This window comes from Sesamum indicum, linkage group LG3, assembly GCF_026168435.1.
Source record: "Sesamum indicum cultivar Baizhima isolate 11 linkage group LG3, ASM2616843v1, whole genome shotgun sequence".
NCBI lineage: Eukaryota > Viridiplantae > Streptophyta > Magnoliopsida > Lamiales > Pedaliaceae > Sesamum > Sesamum indicum.
In genome coordinates this window covers 24180771-24198423 of record NC_142659.1, presented here as the reverse complement: position 1 = coordinate 24198423, position 17653 = coordinate 24180771, and the positions used below count along the sequence as shown (strand labels likewise).

At 32.5% G+C, this 17653-nt stretch overlaps 2 protein-coding genes across 4 annotated transcripts; one reads left to right on the top strand and one right to left on the bottom strand.

Annotated features, from left to right (window-relative positions):
• Positions 1–844: 844 nt before the first annotated feature.
• Positions 845–9047, bottom strand: LOC105158653 (Got1/Sft2-like vescicle transport protein family). Of its 3 annotated transcripts, none has more exons than XM_011075475.3 (7): positions 8790–9047; positions 4798–5070; positions 3903–3994; positions 3710–3790; positions 2988–3085; positions 2780–2855; positions 845–1214 (listed from the first exon to the last, which is right to left on the bottom strand). In XM_011075475.3, the coding sequence occupies exons 2-7, from the start codon at positions 4871–4873 to the stop codon at positions 1194–1196; spliced, it is 444 nt and encodes a 147-aa protein (XP_011073777.1). In that variant the 5' UTR covers positions 4874–5070; positions 8790–9047; the 3' UTR covers positions 845–1193. The 3 variants fall into 3 exon arrangements, with proteins under 3 accessions (XP_011073777.1, XP_088735071.1, XP_011073778.1); XM_088878945.1 differs by having other exon boundaries at positions 845–1226; positions 8790–9044; XM_011075476.3 differs by lacking the exon at positions 4798–5070 and having other exon boundaries at positions 845–1226; positions 8790–9043.
• Positions 9048–9886: 839 nt separating this feature from the next.
• LOC105158652 (putative vesicle-associated membrane protein 726) lies at positions 9887–14032 on the top strand. Its single transcript, XM_011075473.3, has 5 exons — positions 9887–10372; positions 11435–11576; positions 12567–12687; positions 13551–13613; positions 13789–14032. Exons 1-5 carry the CDS (start codon positions 10183–10185, stop codon positions 13930–13932), a joined length of 660 nt encoding a protein of 219 aa, XP_011073775.1. The 5' UTR covers positions 9887–10182; the 3' UTR covers positions 13933–14032.
• Positions 14033–17653: the final 3621 nt, after the last annotated feature.

Here is a 17653-nt window from a genome sequence, read left to right as displayed (position 1 = left end):
AAATGAATTCAAATACTATGATTCATAAATTTTTTATGATCTTTGTTGCTACTTTTACAGTCTCGTGTATTTGATTAAGCCTTGCTAGATTTTTGTTCTCGATTATTTGTGTAGGTAAAGGGAATTGTTGTTTGGGGTCAGGTCGATGGCGAGTTAGAATCACATGATGAGTACTCGAACAAGATCGCCTGGTCAAGGTTTTGTTTATTTTCTTCACTTGCTGATGTTTTTATCCAATATTTTGAATTAAATGTTGTAATGTTTACTGTAGAACTTCTATTTTAGCTGTTCCTATTTTCTAATTACAGTTTATCTTTAGAGTGTTTTTGATATATGTTTAGGCTGCTACCCATATTCCATTGAGTGTTAATATTTGAGATATTTTCGACGGTTTTTTCTTATATTTTTTACTATGCTGGAGTGCTTCGACTATCATGACTACTATTGAAATTTCAATTTTTCTATTTGACAGGGATTGATGTGAAATTGCTAAGCTCACTACACAGGAACGCTTCAAATCTAATGGCAAGGACGTAATTTGTTAAAAAAATGCCAAGTTATAGGAACCAAAATTGTAACTTATGAAGCAAGGGAGATTTAAAAAAAAAAAAAAAGAGCAGGTTTCAGTGGTATTTTAGAGGGACCAAAAATGTAATTTTCCCTTAGCAATATATCACATGCAATGAATTGCAACAATCCTGAAGAATTTCTTCAGAAAGAATGTCAGAATTTAAGATATAACAAAACATTTTTTCGATTTTATTTCTTCCACTTATTTTCTTCTGCAATTTATGATTGGTATTCAAATGTATTGAATTCAATCAATCTTACCTACACCCAAAGATAACAACAGAAATTGGAATTGATAAGCAAATCGGTAGACATAGACTGCTAATCAATGACAAGATCAATCAATCTTTTTCATGACCAGGTTCTGCATTCCATTTAAACCTAGAGATTCTTTCTGGTGTCTCTTTGACATCACCAAGACTAGCTTCGGATAGGATGATAAATAAGTTTACAGAATCATTAAGCCAAGATCGTTTGGTCGGATAAATGTTGGCTGCAATTTCTGGCCCTCCAGTTGTCAAGATACTTTACCTCGATCTCGAAGTTTCGGGGAAGCACATGTTCCATGACTCGTTGGCGCTGATCCCAAGGATCGATCATGTATTCCGAGAACTTAGCAGCAGTCAGTTAGAGCTCCCCCTCAACTGATTAATAAGCTAAGTGAATCAAGTATGAGCAGTAGCAATTAGAATGTGAACTTAAAGATGTATAACATAGCCAATAAGGTGAGACACTAAGTGTATAAATTAAGGAAAGAAGAAGAGAAGAAGAACATAACAAGCTGATTTCCCAGTAAACTGCAAACATAAGAAGCTTTTGCCATGTAATGGGTCAATGCATCCATCTCTAATACTCTATGGATAGACTACTTAAGAGGTAAAACCAGCACCTTTCCAGGGGATAAGACAGCTGATACATGATCCACAGGTTGACAGGCAATTTATATACAAAAGCTTTGACTATTCATAACTGGGCAATTAAAGAATGACAGGAAAATAGCATATATCATTACTCAACCAACGTAAGTTTGAAACTAACTTATACAGACAGTAGGAATCATAAGCAGGACAATTTTTCAATCTAAGATGAAATCAACAAGAATCATATGATAGGCAATCTCACTCAGAACCATTTATTTCTTTTATTGGAGAATGGCACAAGAGTTTGCAAATAATGTTGATGCCACTAACTGAGTTAATGTTTCCACCTCCAGGATCTATTTCTGCATATATGTCCGTGCATGTGTTAAAAGGGAAAAGGATCAACAGTTATGATTGCAGTGGAGGAATTTTATAAATGCAACATCATTTAATTGTCTTAGTTTTCCAACCGTATATCCGTGCCAAATGCTAGACTCCAAAAGGAAATCCAAATGCGTCACTAATCCTAACCTCAATCTGAAACATATTAGAATGCAAGATCAAAGAGAAGAACCAGAAAAACATTATAGGAATTCAATCAATGAGCAACCATATAGGTCGATGCAGCAGAGGATGCATATATTTTGGAATACCACCTCCTTGTCCTCTGCGAGTTTTTCAGTCCAGTTTCAATCAAAGGAAAGAGCATGACATCTGGACCACCAGCAGTTCTCACTACAAGTCCACTTCAGCAGATGGCTTGCGGCTTGCCTTTAAATTGTAGTAGCCACAGAAACTAAAAAAGGTACATGCATGGGGTTGAGTACCTTTTATCGAGTACTCTCCATCAGGAACCCTATTAGCTACGTACATATACAGGCACGTGCAGTTGGTGACCGCCAAAAATATATAAAACTAAGAGCACCCAAAGTCCTTTACACGCTTGTGAAGCGACTAATGCTTTATCTAGCAATATTGCAGGTCGATGTGACCTCAAACATAAGAATGAGCCGACCAGAACTGAACTGCTGAAGCCCTTTCTAGTGAACCTAAAAGTTATAGCACAAAACTATAACCAAGCACCAGGAGATGGCTATCATTTTGACATAGCATATACATACAGATATAGCAGAAACACAAATAATAAAAGCTAAATTAATCACTAAATGTTTGCTATTTTACTAAATTTTTCTTTGCATTCCAACCCAAAATGAGAGGCCTATACATGAATCCTAGGTAGAGACTGAAGAGGATAGTTTGCTATTGATTCGATCCAATTGGCTTTACCATTTGCTAAAGCACTGCATACTAAAAATGTGTACATGCATGCTTATCATGATACTACTCACCAATGCGGGATACTGTAAAATCCAGCCAAATACAGGAATCTGATAAAGAAACACCTTGATTGAGGGCCAGAAACCACTGCATCACAGTAGAATTGTACTTATGAGCAGGACATAGGAAAAATACAGAACACATGAAGGAATTTCATCAACACCAAAGACATAGAAGAAGAGAGGAAACACATGAAACAAAACGAGCATGGTTGCTTACCCAAAAAGGACAAAGCAACCATATATTTCCACTAGAATACCAACTACTGGCCAACGAACAAATATAAAGAATATCCCCAGAAGGAATGAAAGTGAGCCCTGCAGGAAAAGAACGTGAGTAAAAAATAGTACATCTACATCCACCTCAAATCCAGTTTCGTAAACTTTTATCTAAAGGATAAAAAGGTCTAAGTGTCAAAATACATACTGCCACCAAATAATACGCTGATAACTTTCACATCAGAAAAGACCAGAGTCATGCATAATCTACCAACAAAGAAGATGCCTCAAGAAAAAAGGGCACCCCACACCCGAAAAAAGAAAAAAAGAAAACAATAAGTAAGATGCTAAAACCATTTTGAACTTTTAATGATGTTAATAAATGTAATTAATAGCAACAAATACCAGACAAAATGGTTTTTATCTACAAATACCATGATAGACCAATTATACTGGGAAAAAGGAAAACACAACAACCAATTGCATGATATTGATTCTTTCAGACAACCATAAGTCTGTTCTATGGTAATGAGACAAGTAACTTTTTGTCAATAATATAGAACAAGTGAACCTAATAGACTCCTTCCTTTATTAGCGAAATAGTCAATTACTACCTAAAGCTGAACAAGAACTGAGATCCAAAATGTAGATAGCATTTTATGCATACTTTTCACAAGATGTCTGATTAAGAATTTTGGCATGCATTCTTCCTGCAACAAATACCTTATAGTTCCTTCGGTTTGTGAAGAGTTGCAATGTGGATCGCCAACCCAGTAAAATGGCTACACCTGTTAGCCAAAATATCTAGTGGCAAAGACAAAAAAGAACCCATAATACAAATTTCTACAAGATGGGGGAAGATTGGGCGGGGAAGGGAGATGAAATTAAGGAAAGTGAATCATCAATTGTGCCTTACATTTCCAAGGGCTAGCAATCCTCTGTCGAAAAACAGAACTATGGCAAGAAATGAGAAGAAAATGCCAAAGCCAATGAGACCTAGGCCAACCTCTGCAAGTATTAATCAATATAAACACAGTTCAATATCAGATTTCAACTTTGGGCACTTAACTGAATAAGAAAAAGAAGAGCATCAGGAGACAATCATCCTGAATCTACTGCGGCATTTATCAATTAAGGATTGCAATCAACATTATTCAACAATGCTTTAACTTTTCAGTTCCAACTACGAGCATTTGGCAGAAGAAAAGGTGGGTAAATGCTCAAGCATATTATTCAATAATGCATTGGCTAAATGGGTCATCTTCTATCTGTCTGAGCCTCTCTGAAAAATTATGCAACAAAACCTCAAAATTTTTCACTTAACTTACTCCACATGATAAGAAGACCTAGTGCATCTAATGACCTTTGTAGCATACCTAACCAAGTTAGAAGTTCTGGTTCAACCTTTTCTAGCTGGCTGCTACCATAGCAAATTTATAAGAATACTCAATTCTAAAAGTCTATGCATATTTTGTTTCACAAATAACCACCTTAGTATTTCATCTGTCTTACATCTACTCACAGTACTACTAACACATCGAGCAATACAGCCTAAAAGACCTTTTACTAATGTATCTCATAAGCATTTGGTTGAAATCCAAGCCCATAGGTCTGGGTTTGAACTTTATCATTAAGTTTGTCGAAAAATTCAATCCTAACTGGTGGGGCAAGTACCACTCTCTAGTTTTATGAACTAAAACTCCGTAGTTAAGTAAATAGATTCTACCATGTTCACATAAATAGCTCATCAAGTAAACAAACATAGTCCTCAAACAAATAGATATAAAAAGCTTATGAGGCGCATAACTTACTTATGATACTGCAAGTTTTTTCTCTTTCCTCCCTGTGTGCTATGTTGTTCATCTTACATCCATACATCTCTTCCATCGTGGGAGTCTTCTCCTTCGGTTGGAGATCTTTTCCGTTTCTTCTTCCTCATACTCCTACTGGTGCTTATATATCCTTCAGTATTTTCTCTTGCTTCTTCATTACTTTCTCTTTAGGGATGAGAAGTTTGGTGTAATTATACACAGACCCCTATGGTTTCAAAAATTATATCTAGTACCCCTGACGTTTGTTTCCGTCTAACAAATAGATGCCGTCCATTAGTCAAAGTTCACCAAATTTTGCTGATATTAGCACAAATATCGAATGAAAATTCATATTTAATCCTAATTGATTGACTGACCTATTGGAGGTCAAACAAATATTTTTCTTAATCAAACTCTCCTTATAACGGTAAATATATACCTTTCACATACATTAGCGTGTGAATACGTAATAAGTCAATCGGAAAGAACATATATATTTTCATTCAATTTTTCTAATATCAGCAAATTCAAATTTTGTGAATTTTAACTAGCGGGGATCTATATTAGTGTTTAGACACAAACAATCTTTTTGCATGTAATTTTCCCAAACCACAGGGGTCTACATATAATTACAAACCTCAGGGGAGGGCGGCATAATTATCCCTTATCTTTATGATCTGGTCTCCATGTGGACTTTATCTTGCATGTTCACACCTCCTTTCTCAATTACTTTCTTCTCTTTCAACAGCTCCCTTTCACTTCCTTCTACTACTCCCTTATCCCTTGGTGTCTTTCCTTTACTTATTTCTTCATGTACCACACTTAACTAGGAATACTCTCTAACTCTTCTTTATTTCTCCTTCCACGCTCCTTCAAGGCCAAGCTTCAAGGCCATAACATAACCCCACCTTAACCATCGTTAACTATTACACTAGCACTTAATATATTTGCGTGTTGTGTTCTGTCACCGCAGTTCCCAAAGACACCCTTTTTTGAGTGCTTTGGGGCGATTGCTTTCTCATACAACTAAAATAGAATAGAACAAAGCTACGCTCAAAAGTGAAAGTGAGCACAAAATAGAAAGAAATATTCCATACACGACACTGAATCATCATCTTACGTGGGAGAATCCCAATCCAAGCCCTTCCCATGGAGCTAGGGGCATAAGGTCCTGTGCAAGGGGCCGGAAGTAGCCTCTGGTTCACACCTCTTTCTTAGCAATCACAGCTGTTTTGTCTATATGGGTAGATGACAAAGTAGGTAGTTCTCATTTACCGTTGTTTGTTTCAGTCTGCATGAGTCTTTGCCTTAGAAATAGAGAGAACTTACTATCTTTTTTCCCGTTAAATTCAATAAATAGTTAGAAGACTGGACATGAAAGTCTATTTCTCGCAGCCATTCTCCATCACATTATTGCAACAAAAATAACGAATGCACGATATAAAAATGTTTGGTACATGAAGCCACAATCTGATAGCTAGACATCCAAGTAGACTTAGATAAAATTTATCTTGACTCGAATCAAGAAAAGATAATGGAATGGTTGTTATCTTGTGACTTGGGAGGGTAGTTTCTCCATAGAGGAAGGGAATAACAATTTATTCCCATAGAAAACTAGGAACAAGAAGATTGAACCAGGAAATACAATAATGGGAGCTAGACAGGGGACCTAAGGGTTTGCCATTTGAGAATACCCCTGAACCAACCAAGGAGTTGGTCAGTGTTGATATATCTCTCTGGAGAGTACTGACTCATTCTTTCCCTCCAGTTAGTCAATTAATATCGCTAGTGCATCATAGTAGCTAGCTTGCTTCTCTCTTCCTCGTATAGGAAGAGTAGAGTCCTACGATTAACCAACATGTTAACTAATCGATAGTGATGGTTATAGGTTCACAACTCTTGTGACTTTAATTACAACACTTGTCAATTTAATTAATCATATTAATTAGTCGTCTTTGGAGTTAACCCCTTAATTCCAAGAACCCATTAGTCGTCATTGACATCTAGCAACACGTAATGAAGACCTATCTCTAGATGAATATTGCAAACCTTTAGACTAACGAATACCATGCAAGTAAAGTCCCTTCATCAATAGTGCCGATTGAGTCCAAGACATGGATAATTAGTCTAAACCTTATTGACTAAATAACTATGCATCATTCCTTATTTTTCTCGATTAAATGGTAGACCTAGGAACCAAATGCCTAGCCATTGTGATACCTTGGCCAAGGATTTTATAACCAAGAAAGAAAACATAGGAGACAATGAATTCTTTGAGACCCGTCATTACCTCCATACAGATTGGTTTGTACCCAAAACATGCCCTTTATGATCACCTCGATGAAAAAAATAAATCAAAATACAAAGACTTAATACAAGATCATTATGTTGGCTCAAGTCAAAGGGCTAATTTTGCATTCTTGTGTATGGAAACTCTCAGTTCGGTGTGACCACCCAATAGCGAGTTTCCTACTGAGTTGTTCAGTGCACTTGTTGTGAACAAGCACTATCCACACACACATTCTAGTGTCTCTACACCAATGTCCATGAAAACATCCTCATGAGACCTGGGGGCAAGTCTCCACAAAATCATTGATATCCCTATCTCAACGATCGTTGACTTAGAACATTTAAGGTAAAGGTCTTAGATACATATTTCACGATCACCATCATATGCGTGGCAATGCGTCATAGCCATGTATGGCCTAGGAAATTCTTATTCTAAAGTTTCCAATAGAAACGTGGATGAAAAATGTCAAATATTATTAATGCGATACAATAACATTTGTTTTATAACAGGGTATTAAAACGTTCAACCTAGGTAGCATTCCTTTAGATCATAGTCTTACCATATAAATGGTTGCATGCACAACAGCACCAACTATGAGAGATCCACCAATCTACACGTGATGTGTGAACAATGACAGTTGTGTACCACTATTAGTAGCTAGATAGGATAAGGGGGCAAGGAATACATATAGTAGGCTAACAATGGTTAAAGAGCTTAACATGGTTACATTTAAGAGATAATTGAGCATGCCATGGCGTCGTTAGGACTTAGGATCTTGAATAGGCCTTTATGGCCTAGCGCATAGATGGACCTTTATGAGCTTTTCTAAAATATCTTTTAGGCCACAACCAATGCCCTAGTTGGTCTTGTACATGTGACCTAATATTATATTCCTACTTTTGTTTTGCTCAGCCCTCCTCTATCACTCGTGTTTTCTCATTCTCTTCCCTACATGTTTCCTTCCATCTTCTGTCTTCTCTACTCTGTGTTCCTTCTCTCCTCGTTTTTAAGTTGTATCATCTCTTCCAATTCTACCTCTTTCGTATAAACCCTTTCTTCCCTTTCTTTTCCAGTTAAATATAACCAGATTTATTACATATTATATAGGAAAACTGTCTGTAACATCCTAGTAGAGCTTCTACCAGCTATCCACCTAACACCAAACATATAAGAACCTAGTCATCATCTTTATTGGTCTTCTTCATAGGCGATAATAAGCCACTTAATTACTTCTATTAAACTCTTACTAACCCTGAGTTATGAGACTTAGACAACAATTACCAGTGCTTAAGACCAAATTAATATAGTTCGGGCATTACTTCTGTTTTCCTAATTAGGCATTTAGACACAACGCCAGGTCCCAATATCTCAAATGAACTACTCCACTCCCGCCTCCGCTTATTCTGCTCAAAATCTTGCTACAAATAATATTAACATGCACCAATGATCAAATAATACAAGATCAACTTCATGGACAAATACGGTATCAGCGATTCTGTAAATCTAATTTTCATCCCAACCCGGGCTATAATTAGAGAATGATTACACTGCAGCATATATACCTAAAAACCACCGCAGAAGTACATGTAACTAAACTAGAGTATCAAGCTAAAACCCAAACCCAGAGAGGATAAAAGGTAAGAAAAAGATGGAGGTATCCAAAAAATGAAGAAAAAAGAGGATAACAAACAAACTCACTTACTTTTCTGCTCATTCAATTCATACGGCATCTTGCTGAGCCAAACGAAACAAACCCAGGATTCTTTTTCTGTCAAAATGGTACGAACAGCAGTTACTATATATAAAGGAAATAGTGCTAAACAAAATCTAATGCAGCGGAAGAGGGGGAGAAGATAGTGTGTTTTTCTGTTTTGATAATTTGAGGGAGAAGATAGTTATGCGAAAGTATGGATCGAACGTCGAATCCCCTCTTTTGATCTTTTGCTTTTAAAGCTAACACTCAGACTCAGTGTGGGCTTTATAATTTTTTTTATTGCTTTGATAATATATTTAAGTTGATTTTTTTAACTTTACTTTTGTTTTAAGTTGATATATTAAGTTCTATATTTTTTTTCTAATTTATAATACATTTACAATCCTGTAAAGGTATTTATTATATACACATAGGCGCATGTTGCGGAAGCTAGTATAAAACAAAATTCAATGTTTATTTTTATGTAATTTTACCTCATTTTTATATATAAGTACTTATGTGGCAGAGAAAAGATAAAAAAAAATATCCAGTAAGTCTAAAACCTCCCAAATAAGAACGTATTTTCCATTTTTTTCTATGTCATTGCTTATGTGGCAAGAAATTTTTCTACATCAGTGCTTATACGGCGAATGAATAGCAAAAAAATTGCCCAACCGGCTTTTCCCCCAATTTTAAAAATTCTAAATTTGGCCACCTCAACAAATTCAGACCACTTTTTAAAATTCGATTTCCGTAGTCCTGCAATTGCTGAAAAAAATTAATTCCATAATATTAAATGCCAACCTCTCTATCTACAATCCTCATATTAACACTATCCTTTATATACGGGACGGTAAATGCAATTAAGCCTAAAATATCATCGCATCTTGTATTTTATTAAGTATATTTTTCTCTAAACAAAACATGAAACATCTATATATATAATTTAAATAAAATAAAAATTAAAGTGCAAGAATCTAAATGTGCATTCTTGAGCAAAACGTTTCATTACTTAATACCCTTTTAGGGATGAAAGTACAACTTCATTATTATGGTTGCATGAACACACACACACACTTGTAATTGTGTGTTTGGTATATATATAGAGTCACGCATTCCCTTCCTCTCCCACCCGTTCCGTTTCAACCGTTCGTCTATATAAACACACAGCTCCATATCTCTCTTCCCATTTTTCCTCTCCTCCATTCATTTTCACTACCCCCCATTGCCTCCTCTTTCATCAACCCCAACTGATCTCCATTTCTCTCCAATTTCGATCGGCTCATCTTAATTTCTTCATTCCTTTTTTTTCTTGCATTTTGGGGTTATTTCCTTTCAGAAATCACATCAGACGCATGCAATAATCAAGAAAAAAACCAAGGGAGGAATCGGTTTTTGCATCATGGGTCAGCAGTCGTTGATCTACAGTTTTGTGGCGAGGGGGACGGTGATTCTGGCTGATTACACCGAATTCACCGGCAATTTCACCTCCGTTGCTGCTCAATGCTTGCAGAAGCTGCCTGCTTCCAACAACAAATTCACGTACAATTGTGATGGCCACACCTTCAATTACCTTGTGGAAAATGGATTCAGTATGACCCTACTTTCTATTTTTGTTTATGCACACGTGCCATCGAGTTTGATTTCATCTGTTTTTTTCCCATCATTTTATATGTGTTTGTATACTGATTTATTGCTTATTGCCTATCTAAAATATGTGCATGTGTGTGTGTGTTTTACACATAATTACTAAATATTCGTTGTTGTAAAAGGTTGAAATTGGATTTGGACGAGAAGGAGGTTATGAAGGTCTTTTTCGTGATATCGAAAAATGTACATGGCGTACGAGAATATATGTGTTAAATGGGATTTACCCCGAATGTTTAAAATATTTCTTATGAAAAAAATAATAATAAATTACTTTTTTTTCCCCAAAAATGGAGCAAAAATACGTGGTTGGTGTGTTACATGGATGTTTTTTTTTTATTTTGTTTGTTTAAAATTATATTTATACCCTTATATATACTTAATATTGTAAATATTTGATATTATATGTATAAGTATAAAATATATTTATTTATATATTATACTTAAACTCATTTGAAAATATGAAATTACACTTTTTTTAAAAGAAATTTTGAAATTACATTTACACCCCCTCAAAATATTCATTTTTTATACATGACCCCTTTTGTTATGAATTGAATGAAAGATGCTAATGTTAGTAAAAAAAATTTACATAAATTTTTAAGTTTACCCTCATTTAACATTTTTATGTAATGAATTGTAGTTATGAAGGAAAATATATAATGATGTTAACCACATTCTATATGTATATTATTTATCTCCCTTTATAAGTATAAAAATATATGTGAGAATATTAAATGAGGGACAAAATAAAAAATTTATTTAACTATTTGTTTGCTTACATCATAATTTTTTGTCCAAAGCTTAACGAAAGTCGGCCAAGTGTAAATCAAGAATTTTCGAAAAGGGAATAAGTGTAATTTTCAAGACTTTTTTTTTTTTGGAAAAAAGTGTAATTTAAAAAGAGTTTGAGTATAATTAAACTTGATAATTAAGTATAAACAAAAATTACATTTCTTCTAGTGTTTGGACCAATGATTGGATATACTTTATGTTTCTTCTCTTAGCCTATTGCGTCGTTGCTATTGAATCTGCCGGTAGACAAATACCGATGGCGTTTTTGGAGCGTGTCAAGGATGATTTTAACAAGAAATACAGCGGAGGGAAAGCTTCAGCTGCAAAATCCAATGGCCTGAAGAAGGAGTTTGGGTCAGTATTCTCTGTTTTCTTCTTTTATGGGCAATCGTCAACTAAGAGGATGTTTGGCAAAATCTATTTAAAAAATTTTACAAGTTCGTGCATCTTATAAGTTATTTTTAAAGTTTATAAGATTTTAAATTTTATTTTAATAATAAGTTCGTGGAATGTTTTGGATAAAATAAGAATATAGAGCTTACAAAATGTTAGCAATAACAAATCTGTAGTTAATTTAAGGAATAATTACACTCCACTTTTTTAAGTTTTGGTGTAATTACGTATAGGCTTCCTGTAGTTTGAAAAAATTACATTTAATACCTTTGAGGTTTGCTTTCGTCTAAAAAATAGGCCCTCCTAGTCAAAATTTATTGAATTTCATAATAGTAACAAAAAACCTAAATGAAAATTGACATTTTATCCTCGACTGAATTTATTGCAAGTCAAACAAAAATTTTCTAACTAAATTAACCTTATAACGGTAAAGATATACCTTCTCCATGTGCAATAATATAGAAGTTGTATAAGGGTAATTGGTCATAAAAATATGTATTTGACCTACAATAAATCAGTAATAAGTCAATCGAAGGTAAAAAGAATTTTTTATTTTTTTTTTTTTTGTTTATATCAGCAAATTCGGTAAATTTTGATTTATGGTGATATCTCTTTGTTAGATAGAAACAAACTTCAGGAGTATTAAATGTTACTTTTCAAACCACATGAGATATACGTACCATAACACCAAACCTCGAGGATTGAGAGTATAATTATCTCTTAATTTAAAGAAACTTGTTAAGATCTTACAAATAAATTAAAAACTCTTTATTTTTTTTTAAAAAAAATCTTATAAGCTCCTGACATTTTATTTTTTCACTTTACAAGATCTTTTTCTAAAAAAGTACCAAATCCTTTATAGCATATTATAATTTCTCAAACATTTTAAGATGTCTTAAAAGCTTATAATGTCACCCAAATACACCCTAACTCCTTTTGGTGCTATATCAGACCGAAATTGAAAGAGCATATGAAGTATTGCACTGAGCATCCGGAAGAAATTAGCCAACTTGCTAAAGTGAAGGCTCAGGTGTCTGAAGTAAAAGGTGTGATGTTGGAAAATATTGAGAAGGTAACATATATGTTGAGATTCCTGCACTGTTCCCCTGCCCCATAAAGCTTTTATTACCCGCTGCAACAAAAGAAAAAGTCGTGATAACGGATTATTATCGACTATGATTAAATAAAATTAATATAAAAATTTAATTGATTTATCATTTTAGTTATGCCCATAAAAACTACGATTGACAGATATTGTGTGAATGTGATCAGTAACTATGTATTATAATTATTTATTTTTAATCATGATAATTAGTTATTGTTAAATGTTATATTTTTTATAGTGCAGGTATCAAAGTAAATCCTAAAATTGTCGCTCGAAACATATATTTAGTGATAATATTTTGTATCTGATTATAATATAATCATTGCATTTTAATCCTGAAACTTGTTAAGATTGTAAACTAGTTCTTCACATGTTTCAATTTTGTGATTTTAGGACAAATTTGGATGAAAAGCGACATCATAATTTCAGCCAATTTTGAAAAAAATTCTGACCAATGTCCTGAAATTGTGAAATTCGAAACTGGTGAAGGATCAAATTACATTCTAACAAATTATAGGACTAAAATGACAAATGACTATAATTACGAGATTAAAAATACAATTAAACCTAATAATTATTAGTGACACAAATTATGCATAATTTTACATTGTAAAAAAGTAGTGACATTTATATTGACAACACAAAGCAATTGTTGTTAGTAAGATTCTTTACCACTATTAATTCTTGTCGCTTAATGCATGTAATTAGTTATAATATTAAAATTATCCCCTTTTTATCATTAATGTTCTCTTCTTCTTTTTTAATAGTGACTCCCTGTTGCTTATTTAAGCTCGTGCTCTTGTTCGTAACTGTATTTCTGTATTACATAGGTTCTTGACCGTGGAGAGAAGATTGAACTACTCGTTGATAAAACTGAAAATCTCCGATCACAGGTCAGTTGAAAGATCTTATTTTTTCGATTTGAACTATATATGGAATCTATAATAGCATAAAAGCTTATAAACTCATCAAAACATCTTGCTAAATCCTCTTGACGAATAAGAGATCCTTTAGTCTTTTCTACATAGAACAGTGATACTTCATATTCTGTGTCTTAATTTCCTTCAGGCACAAGATTTTAGGACTCAAGGGACAAAGTTGAAGAGAAAGATGTGGTATGAGAATATGAAGATTAAACTCGTAGTATTTGCTATTTTTTTCGTTTTGATTCTCATAATCGTTTTGTCCATCTGCCCTCGCTTCAAGTGTTGACATTGTAGAGTTGAGTTTTTTAGAGTCGTAGCCGTCCGGCTACACGATTTCGACGTTCTGCTCCACCCAAAATATTTTTTATCAGAGCTTGCTTTCTCTAGTATAGTAATCTAAGAGGGTGTTTGAGGGAGCTTATGATCTCTTTTAAATGTTTTATAAGATGTTTGAGAGTTTGTACAATGTTATAAGATGTCTAGTAATTCTTTTTCCGAAGAAGAGCTTACAAAATATAAAAATAAAATATTAGGAGCTTATAATTTTTTTAAGAAAATGTAAAAACTATCTAACTTATTCGAATATCTCCACAAGTTTTTTCAAATTAATTACAAAATTATCATTACTAGTATCTTATAAATTTTAAAAATATTTCATAAAATATACTAGCTTATAAAATTTTTTAAATAAATTTTAATTGAATACCCTGTAATACATTTACATTAGCCACATGTATGGTATAAAGTGATTAGCAGGAGATAGAAGTTTTATAATGTTGTTTTTTATTGCATACAACACACTTTCCTTATATTACAATCACCTTATTAAAAATATTTCACTGTTATTTGAAAAATTATGAATATCCCTTTTATTTTAATGTTTGTCTAATAACGAGCCTATTTTATTAGCCTACGTTAGCTTTCCATCAAAGTGAACTAATCAAAATATCATTTTGGATGATAAATTGTAATTTTAGACTTTTCTAAGATGTTTTTATAGATTAATATGCCATATGAATTATTTACTTTTCCCGTAGTCAAATTTTCTTTTGCATTTATTCAAACATTCTTTAAAAGAAAACATCAACAAAGGTAAAATAGTAATTTCTTGTTGGAAATATCTTTTTTTTTTTCTTTTTAAGCAATCATAGAACAATTTTTGAAAATCAATCAGATAATAGTACTAGTTTTGGAAACCAGTTCATAAAATAAACACGTTGAGACAAATAAAAATCAGTTAGATATGTTGTTATAATAGAAATTTAAATCGAAAACTTAGAAGAGTGTTGTATCATAGTAACTCCTGGTCGAAAATAAATTACCAACCTAATCACAAAATTTATTTTGTTTGCCTTGAAAAAATTAGACGCTTCGTATTCTAATACACTGGGTACTACATGATTTCTTCCAAAATAAGACAATTCTGTTCTTTCAGCATTGCATTGTACCGAAGAACAATTCAAAATATATTAGGTTCTCTTTCAGAAAACTTGAAAAACAAATGCTCGAACTTTTTAGAGGAAAAACAAGAGAGAAGAGAGGAGATTTCAGGTTGTGGTGGTGTTTTTGCAGTGAAGGTGAACCAACTTTTTATAGACTTTAGCAGCAGCAAGGCATTAAGTACATAATTAAATCCGAGCATAAAAAGTCTCCTGAAATGATAAAAAAATAGCTAGAAATCACCAGCGGTTTCATGTGCTATAAATTAACAGTTTCAGGTTAATACAAGATAAATTCAAATATTTTTGCCATAAAAAAAATATATATATATACTGAGACTAAGTCTAACACACAAAACTGGGCCGAGCGATCAACAACAGCGCACATATCGAACAACCCCATGTTCACTTTAATTTCCTTAAACTCAATATACGGAGTTTATTTAACTAATAAACTTCCATATAGGACAAGAATAAGTGTGAAAACACTCACTCCTACGTCTACTTTGTATATACATCAGGGCTCAAAATCCTCCCATCATATTCCTACGTAGGACGCACTACTTCTCATTTTTCTACTCAATTTTATTTATGAATTTCACTACATATTAGTATCCATATTTTAGAGTAGTTGTTGTTATAAATTAGTAATACGTAGCCGTAATTTCCCAAAAATTAATGCTATCGTATCCCATCACATTCCCTGGAATCCATTCACTCTTGAAATTGCATAGTATTGGCCTTTTGAAGCTAAAAACCAACTCAAGCTGCCCCCAGTGCTCCGGCATATTATCTGGAAAATTAGCCGTTATGGTATGTTATTTCTTTCATATATAATAAATAATATATCATATTTTAAAATATATTATATAAGAATAAGATATATAAATTAACATATTTCTTCAAAAAAATAAAATTAATTTATCAGTTCATGTAAATTCTAAAAACTTGAAAATATAGTTATCTTATCAATTGAAGAGCACTTTTGACTTTACCAAAAAATAGTGTGACGATATTGTAACCACCGTTTGTAAGTGTGGAGGACCCCATCCAAAACCCCAATTCCACACGTGGCTACTTAGTCACAAATTATATCCCATCTTTCCTTTCTGCACCAATGATTTGATTTGATTTTTTTTTTTAAGCAGCAATTACTGGTGTATAGTATTAGAATTCATAACCTAATTATCGGATCCGAGCATACAAGGAAGTCAGCAAAATGTCGAATTACCTAGTGGAGCATGCTCGATAATTGATTTTGGCATCAAATTTCTCCCACTAACCCTTTTCGATTGAAACCTTCTTTTCTCACATACATATATAGTATTATCATCGAAAAACTTCCAAAAAATCTGTAATGCATCATTTGATCAGTAATGGAAGAATATCCTTTTCTATGCTCGAGACCAACAAAACGATGTAATTTTTTATTTTTATAAATTCTTAAATATATATTTTTTATTTTGACTATGCATCTAAATTGTTTAAAAGTTTAATTTGATATTTAGTTTTTTTTAAATGGGAAATTAATAGTAATCTATTTTCATAAAATCTTTTTGTTATTATATTTTCAAGATGGGTGAATATTATGTTCTGAATAATTATTGCTCCTAAATGATAAAAAGAGGCAACTGAGAACAAGTGAGTAAACTTTTTGAAATTTGATTGAAAATCATTATAATATAATCAAGGCTTACAGCACATTAAGTTGATGACTATTTTTAATAAATTTTTTATTTAGAAATTTCAAGTATTTTAATATAGAAAAAGTTACAACGAATTTTTCTAAAATTTGATATAATAAAAAAAATTATTTAAAAAAATTATTAATATTTCTTAATGTTTGATAAAATTACGTAATTTTTAAATAAAGGTATGTAATTGTTAACTTTACCTTTTCAATAAACTTTTTATTATTTTAAAAAATATAAAATTTGTAAAAAAAAATCGAACGAGGTGGATAAATTTTTTTAAAAAATTATCTACTTAGTATATAAATTTTTTTCTAAAAGTTTAAAAAATAAGTAAAATTGTGTCTATAAAAGCATTTTATTCAGTTCATCATAAGAAAAATACTTACAAATATAATAAAAACTAACGAATTGGGCTAATTGTTATACGATAATTAGAATTATAAAGTATTTGTAAATTTTATTACAATGAAGAAATATTTGTATTTATGCCAAACCCTCAGGAGAGTTTATTGTAATTTATTCTTTAATATTGATGTATATGTTAGTAATACACATTTATTTACAAGGATAAAAAAATAATTTTTATATGTAAGCCACATAATGGACACATACATTCTACCAGACTACATAACTCTCAACATCATTGTAAATACTTAAGATATTATTTTTAAAAGATAAATTATTATTTATTGATTAGACCACTCATCCCATCATCTGCCTAAAAAATTCTCTCACTAAACTTAAATTATGATTGGGTGTATTTTTATATCGAGGGTAAATCTTCCGTTCCATTCTTTAGCCGAAATCACTGCCACATCAAATATATTGAAGTATGCAGTGGTGCAAAGTTATGAATATTGTCAGAGTCGCCAGT

Coding starts and splice junctions, on each gene's coding strand:
- LOC105158653 (XM_088878945.1), bottom strand. CDS start 4,873: ATGGAAGAGATGTATGGATGTAAGATGAACAACATAGCACACAGGGAG. Junction 3,791..3,902: donor GATTGCTAGCCCTTGGAAAT/GTAAGGCACAAT, acceptor CTTTGCCACTAG/ATATTTTGGCTAACAGGTGT. Junction 1,227..2,779: donor TTTTACAGTATCCCGCATTG/GTGAGTAGTATC, acceptor TGATTCACTTAG/CTTATTAATCAGTTGAGGGG.
- LOC105158652 (XM_011075473.3), top strand. CDS start 10,183: ATGGGTCAGCAGTCGTTGATCTACAGTTTTGTGGCGAGGGGGACGGTG. Junction 11,577..12,566: donor GGCCTGAAGAAGGAGTTTGG/GTCAGTATTCTC, acceptor GTGCTATATCAG/ACCGAAATTGAAAGAGCATA. Junction 13,614..13,788: donor CTGAAAATCTCCGATCACAG/GTCAGTTGAAAG, acceptor AATTTCCTTCAG/GCACAAGATTTTAGGACTCA.